At 36.2% G+C, this 7511-nt stretch overlaps 1 protein-coding gene across 1 annotated transcript; it reads right to left on the bottom strand.

The window, feature by feature from the left end:
- Positions 1-208: 208 nt before the first annotated feature.
- LOC102874728 (40S ribosomal protein S10-like) lies at positions 209-598 on the bottom strand. The gene has a single exon (XM_006888890.1). It carries the CDS (start codon positions 596-598, stop codon positions 209-211), a length of 390 nt encoding a protein of 129 aa, XP_006888952.1.
- Positions 599-7511: the final 6913 nt, after the last annotated feature.

Raw genomic sequence — 7511 nt, 5'->3', positions numbered from 1 at the left:
TGAAAAATAAACAACCTAAATAAAAAGAAAAAGAAAAATAATTAGCAAAAAAAAAAGATTGTAATTTTCACAATATTGAGTCTTTCTATCCAATTTTTTTCTTTTTTTTTTTTCTTGCTACACGTTTATTCAACACAAAACAATTCCCTCCAGCTTTACTGAGGTGGCTGACCACGTCCGCGACCAAATCCGCCTCTAAACCTGGAATTCAATTGCTGACCCAGCCCCAGCCTCGGCTTTCTTGTCGGCACCAGGAGGCACTCACTGCACTCCGTCTGTATGGGTCTCTGTCAGCCTCCCCTCGAGTCAATCTTGCAGGTCGTTCACCTTCCAGACCTTTCGGTCGTGGCCTGCCAGTCTCAGGACGGCTGCGGCGCAAGGTGGCAGGAACAATTTCAGGAGGCAGATGAAGGTAATCATGTAGATATTGGATACCCTCATTGGTAAGATACCAGTAGAAATGTCTCCAGGAGAACTGTTCCTTCACATAACCTCGTGACTTGAGACTCTGCATGGCCTTCATGACATGAAGGTTGGGCACGTTTTTATCTGCCAGTTCGGGGTACTTTGGCATGTGGACATCCTTCTTGGCCACCATTACCCCCTCCTTAAAAAGGAGTTCATATATTTTTGCATCTATGTTAATGAGAGATGTTGGTCTATAGTTTCCTCTTTTGGTAATATCTTTGTCCAGCTTTGATATTAAGTTTATGCTTGCTTCATAGAATGACACTCAAATGTTCCTTATTTTCAATTTTTTTAAAAAAACTATTTAAATTAGAATTGGTGATAGCTCTCCTCTGAATGTCTGGTAGAGTTCTCCTGTGAAACCGTAAGGGGCAAAACTTTTCTTACAGGGGAGTCTTTTTATGATCTGCTCACTTACTTCTTCTGTGATGGGACTGTTTAAGCTTTCTACATCTCTCAGTGCCAATCTGGGTAGGCTGTGAGTTTCAAGTAATTTCTTTATTTCTTCTAGATTTTCAAATTATCAAAATATAGCTTTTCATAATATTCCAATATTATCAATTTGATGTCGTCTGGTTCTGATGTAATGTCACCTCTACCATTTCTTGTTCAAGTTATTTGTGTCTTTCTTTTATTTTGTTAAGTTTGTCGATGGTTTGTCTATTTTATTGACCTTTTGAAGTGTCAACTCTTGGTCTTGTGAATGGTTTCAACTGTTTTCCTATTTTATTTATTTTAGCTCTTGTCCTTATCATTTCTTTTCTTCTAGAGGTTGTCGAGTTAGATTATTAGGTGTGTTGTTTTTTGGTGGGTTTTTTTTTTGTTTTGGTTTTTTTTTAGTTTGACTGAGGTGTTCAGTTAGGTCATTAATTTTGCTTCTTTCTTTTTTGTTCATGTGTTTGCTTATTGTTTTAAACTCACCCCTGAAAATTGCCTTAGCTGTATCCCAGAGGTTTTGATATTGATATGTTGTATTTTCATAGTCATTTGTTTCAAGGAATTTTAGTTTTTTTAAAAAAAAATTTATTTTATACTGGTTTACATATGAAGTTCATATACATTATTTTTCAAATTTAATTCTTCTATAACTCAATCATGGTTTAGAAGGTTGTTATTTAGCTTTGACTTCCATGTGAGTGGTTTTATAATCAAGGATTGTTGTCTTCAATATGGATTGAAGATCAACATCAAGAAGACCACTGGGCCAATTGACAGTACTATAATTGATGGAGAAGAGATTGAGGTTGTTAACAATTACAGCTTGCGCAGCTTTACAATCAACACTTTTAACACCAGCAGATAGGAAATCAAAAGATGAATTGCATTGGGAAAAATCTGCTGTCATGGACCTCTCCAGTGTGCTGAAGAACAACGATGTCAGTGTAGATACAAAGGTGCCCCTAATCCAGGCCACAGTCTTGACAATTACTGTTCTGCTTCAGAGAGTTTGACAATAACTAAGGATGACAAAAGAATAGATGCCTTCAAGTTGCAGTGCTGGAGAAGAGTCTTGAACATACCATGGACTGCCAAGAAAACAAATAGGTCTGTCTTGGAGAGCATGAAACCAAGTCTCTCCTTGGAGGCTAGGATTTTGAAGTTCTGCCTCACTTAGTTTGGGCATGTGGCTAGGAGAGATCAATCCTTGGAGAAGGACATCATGCTCTGAATGATGGATGGACAGTGCAGAAAAGGAAGATGAAATGGACTGATACAGTAACTGGGACAATGGGGATTGGTGTTTTGGAATTAATTAGACAGGCTCGGGAGAGGGAAGGGTTCAGAGTTGCAGTACATAGGGTCGCTATACATCACAGGTGACTCAATGGCACATAACAGCAATAACATACGACGGTATGTTTGGAAGCAGGAGTAGCATCTACTTCCTAAATAACATGCCTCTGGAAACGCTATGAACTTTGATAAATGTTGATAATTGTAGAGGTGTTTCAGGCCTTTTGTTCATAGGGTCGCTATGAGTTATGCTCTACCCAAAAGCAATCAACAATAACTTGTCATTAATTTCTAGTTTTATGGCATTGTGATCCAAAAAGACACTTTGCAATATTTCAGTGTTTTTTAATTTGTTAAGGCTTACTTTCTGTCTTAATATATTATCAATTCGGGAAAATGTGCCATACATACTTGAGAAGAGAGAAATTGGCTTTTAATTGTACTCAGTAGTACCTTGACACTATCACAAAGTTCAGTTGGCTGATTAGTTTAAATCATCTGCATCTTTATTAAGTTTCTTTTGAGTTGACCTATACTTTGGTGAGAGTGGTGTGTTAAAGTCTCTTACCATTGTTGTGGTGCTGTCTATTTCTTTCTACAAGTCTGTTAACCATTGTTTTATATATATTACAGGTCTATCATTTGGTGTCTAGATGTTGACCACGGTTATATCTTCTTATCTGTTGTACTTTTAATCATTACATACTACCCTTACTTGACTTTGCAATTGTTTTCAAATCTGTATATTACAGTAAAAAAGGATAACATTTGGAAGAATGGGAATTCCAGAATACTCAATATGCTCATGTAAAACCTACGTATAGGTCAAGAAGCAGTTGTTTGAATAAAACAAGGGGATATTGTGTTAATTTAAAATCAAGAAAGTTTGCATCACTTTTGTGTCTTTTTATCATACCTATTCTATCTTTGTGCAAAATTAATCATCAGAGACTCTTAACTACAGAAAGAAAAGTGAGGTTATCAGAACTAGAATAATATTCACCAATAGCCTGTAATAGATAGATGACACAACTTTGAAGAAAACAAAACAAAGTAAAAACACTTTGAAGTAAAACATTTACTGATGAAAATTAAAGATTACAGCCTTCAGTATGGATTACATCTCAGCATAAAGTAAATAAAAATTCTAACAAATAGAATTATAAATAACATCATATTGAGTAGAAAAAGAATAAAATTTGAAGATTCCATCTTACTTGGATCTACAACCAATGCTCGTGGAAGCAGTAGTTAAGACCTAATGGCATGTTGCAATGGACATATATGTTGACAAGGGCCTCTCTACAGTGCTTAATGCCAAGAATTTCGCTTTGAAGACTAAGGTGTACCTTATCCTCACCATAGTGTTTTAAGCTGTTTCATGGATGTACAAATCAGACAATAAATGAATAAGGAAGTTTGAAAAATTGGTGCTTTTGAATTTTAGTGCTGGTGAAAAGTATTCAATATACTATGGATGGTTAAAAGAACAAACAAATATATCTTTGACACTCCACAGAAATGAGGATGATGAGACTTTTGTCTCATACACATTGGATATGTTATTGGGAAGGATCAGTCCTTTGAGAAAGACATCATGCTAGGTAAAGTAGAGAATTATCTGTAAAAAGGCAGCCCCTCAATTAAATGGATTGATAAAGTGACGGCAACAATGCTTTTAAGCAAAGAAGAAACTTTGGATGATCCAGGATTTGGCAGAATTTCCTTGTATTGTATATAGCATTGTTATGAGCTGGAGTGGCCTCAATGGCACCAAGCAACCACCGAAAGTACTGCTTCTGGGTTACGCTCTGCTTCATCTTAAGGGGTAACCTTAGAGACTCTACTCCATAGAATACAATCACTTACTGTCAAATCCACTCCATTTTCTGCTCCATGGTTTGTTGGTTTGTTTGTTTTAATTTTAGAATCCTGGATCTGATTTCTTCTGAGATTCTGGCAGGCGAGTTTCTCTTATTTGAAGTATTTCATATCTCAAAGTGCTTCCACAGAAGAAAAGATAGATAGTGCCCTGATTCCAGAGCACATATATCTAGTACTCAATCAGAGAGTTGAGGCAAAAATAATATCACATCATATGACCTTCCCTTAGGAGTCGCTGGTTCTTGTTAGGTAAAGTAAAAATCTCAGGTCCTGACTCAACTCTACATAGAAGCTCTGGGCTTTAGGAAGTCTATTATATTAATTTTCAATGTGGAGATTTTTTACTGTTACTGGACTGTGTGTGTATTTTGGTGATATGGGTACCATTTTAGACAAAAAGTCTGTTTAAATAACTTTGATGGATTTCTTTAAAATAGCATTTCTTAAGGTTGAAAGAATTGAGAGGACAGAAAATCTCCTGTCAGAATAGGTCTTCATTAGATAAGATTTATTTCAGCTACCGTTTGCATTTTTGCATGAACCTATTTATTGAATCCATTTCACAGTTGAGGAAATTGCACTATAGTAGCTAGTTCAAGGCTGCATTTGAAGCATGCAAATTATGAATGCAAGCCTTCACTGCACATTTAGTTCAAAACTATCAGTCAAATTTGTTTCTAACTAAGGTGTTTTGGGATGACCTTGGCATGAAAAAATGACTTAAATTCTTGTTAACATATTGCATCTTTGCACTGTTAAAAATTATTGTGGATTTTAAAATTTTTTTTTAACTTTACAAAAAAACAGTATTTGTAGTCATTTGGGTTTTTCAAGGTTCCAATAAGAAATACAAGCACTATGATGATGGACATTTCCCAATTCAGAAATATATTTAATAGTTCTTTGTGAAAATATAATCTAATGAATTTACTTACTTATGTCAGCAGATTTCTGTAATGGTAAAATTCATGTCAATAATTTAAAATACAGAGTGCATGTCCTTTTTAGGGAAAAGTGGATTCTTTAAAATTGTCTGTATGAATGTCAATGGAATTGATAATAAGAATGGAATTAATATTTCCTAAGATGGAAAAATGAGGTAGTCTAGTTGATGTAACAAGAAAAATATCATTCTACATAAATTAGAAAATTGCTTAGAAAATTTAATGTGATGTATATCCAATGTATTGATCATAGTTTTCTTTAGCACAGAGTATATATTCTTGGTAAGTTTAAAACTTTACTTTCTTCTCATAATTTTATTCCATTATTTTTAGTTTCATTACCCCTGTTCTCTGTTTTGCATGATCCTTTATGACTGAGTTATTTCTTCCTGAATTCCTAAATATGTGACAGGGTTTTTTTTCTCTCCTCAATTCTCTTCCATTTTGTGGTCCCACAAAGTGTATTGTATCTCTATTCTACCTTACAAACCCTATAAAAGTTCCAACTTAGTGCAATAACCTCCAAAAAGCTTTTACAGATAGTAACTCTAAGTTTTGACATCATTTGGCTTTTCATTCCTCCAGTAATCAGTTGGTCAGTTGATCAGACAGCCAGTCAACCCAAAATACTTTTAGAGAACCTATCACATACCAGACATTATTCTAAGCACTTACAATCGATTGTTGTGGTGGTGATGATTTTGTACCATTGAGTCAGAAATCACACTTAGGATTGACTGTCTTTCTCCCACAGAGTGGCTGGTGGATTTGAACCATGTGCCTTTGGGATGGCATTGCAGCTCCTGACCACTAGACCACCAGTGCTTATTGACTGGGAATAGATAGTTATGAAAAAGTAGACAAAGTTCCTGACTTTGTGCAGCACATCTTCTAATGGAGAAGATCAGGGGCAGCAGGAGGTGGTGGTTGGCAGATGAACTCCTAAGTAGAAGTGAGTTGTTGTTATGTGCCATTGAGTCACTTGCAACTCATAGCCCTGAAACTTTCTCTATCCTGTGTCAACCTTATTATCTCTGACACACTTACCCCCAATACCCCAGTCACTGATACAATCCATATCATTGAGGGTTTTCCTCTTGTGTGCTGTCCCTCCATCCTTTAAAATATAATGTCCTTTTCTAAGGACTAGTCCCTCCTTTGCAACATGTTCACAGTATGTCAGACTTCAGAATCCTTGCCTTCAAGGAGCAGCCTGGTTTCACCATATCCAGAAGGAACCTGTTTGTTCTTCTGGGAGTCTAAGGTATATCCAACACTCTTCTCCAGCAACACAGCTTAAAAGAATCCATTCTTTTTCTATCACCTCTAGTCATTGCCCATCTTTTCGATGCATGGCGAGTAATTGCAAAGACTATAGACTGGATCAGGAACATCTTACTCTCCTGATTGACCTCCTGCTCTTCAGTACTCTGGAGAGTTCCCTTACAAAAGTGAGTAGAAAAGTAATTTTTCTACAAACACTGAAATAATGGCTATTTCAGATTGATGTATATTATAAACTTAATTATGCCTCTCAAGATAATTCTTTTAATCCTAACCTCTGTACTTGTGGTTATAATTCTATCTGGAAATAGGACATTTTTGCTATGTTGACAGGCCTATAAAAGTGTACTTTAAGCCAAACACTTTCTATGTGTGATGAGGTGACACACACACACATACATAAATAAATTAATACATATTGCTGTTGTTTTTTCTATGTAATGTGCAGTCAGAAATTATTCGTAGTTGACCCTGCAGTGGGTTTTCAGAGACAGTAAATCACATGAAAGTTGATCACCCATGTTTTTTCCACAGAGCAGCTGGTGGATTCAAACCACAGGCCTTTAAGATTACAGTGAAGCTCCTTACCACTAGGCCATCAGAGTTCCCTCTGCCTGTTATAGGTGCCATCAAGTGGACTACAACTCATAATAACCCTACAGCAGATCTGAAACTTGTCTTATTCTGCACAATTCTTACAATTTCTATCATGTATAGTTGGAATCATTGTATCAGTTCATATTTCTGTGGATCTGACCCTCATTCTCTGACTCCTGCCTTTTCCAGTATATCTTTTCCAAGAATTGACTCCTCTTGAAAACATACCCAAAGTATGAGAGACAAAACATTATCAAAGAGGACCCTGAACACACTTCCTCCAAGTTGTTTTTTTTTAAATATTCTATATTCTTCACCATTACCACAATTCAAAGGTATCAGTTTTTCAGTACTCCTTACTCCAGGAGCTGATTGTGGAACAGATCACCAACTACCCATATGCAAATTCAAGCTGAAGCTGAGGAAAATAAAAGCAAATCCAAGGCAACCAAAATATGACTTTGAGCCTATCCCACCTGAATTTCAGAACCATCTCAGGAACAGGTTTGAGGGTTTGAACACTAATGAGCGAAGACCAGATGAGTTGTGGGAGGATATCAAGGGTATCATCCAGGAAGAGTGCAGACGGTCATTGCAAAG

This window comes from Elephantulus edwardii, unplaced genomic scaffold, assembly GCF_000299155.1.
Source record: "Elephantulus edwardii isolate Elephantulus edwardi_28Jun2011 unplaced genomic scaffold, EleEdw1.0 scaffold00072, whole genome shotgun sequence".
NCBI classification, from domain to species: Eukaryota; Metazoa; Chordata; class Mammalia; order Macroscelidea; family Macroscelididae; genus Elephantulus; species Elephantulus edwardii.
This window is presented reverse-complemented; position numbering and strand designations above follow the sequence as displayed.

Coding starts and splice junctions, on each gene's coding strand:
- LOC102874728 (XM_006888890.1), bottom strand. CDS start 598: ATGGTGGCCAAGAAGGATGTCCACATGCCAAAGTACCCCGAACTGGCA.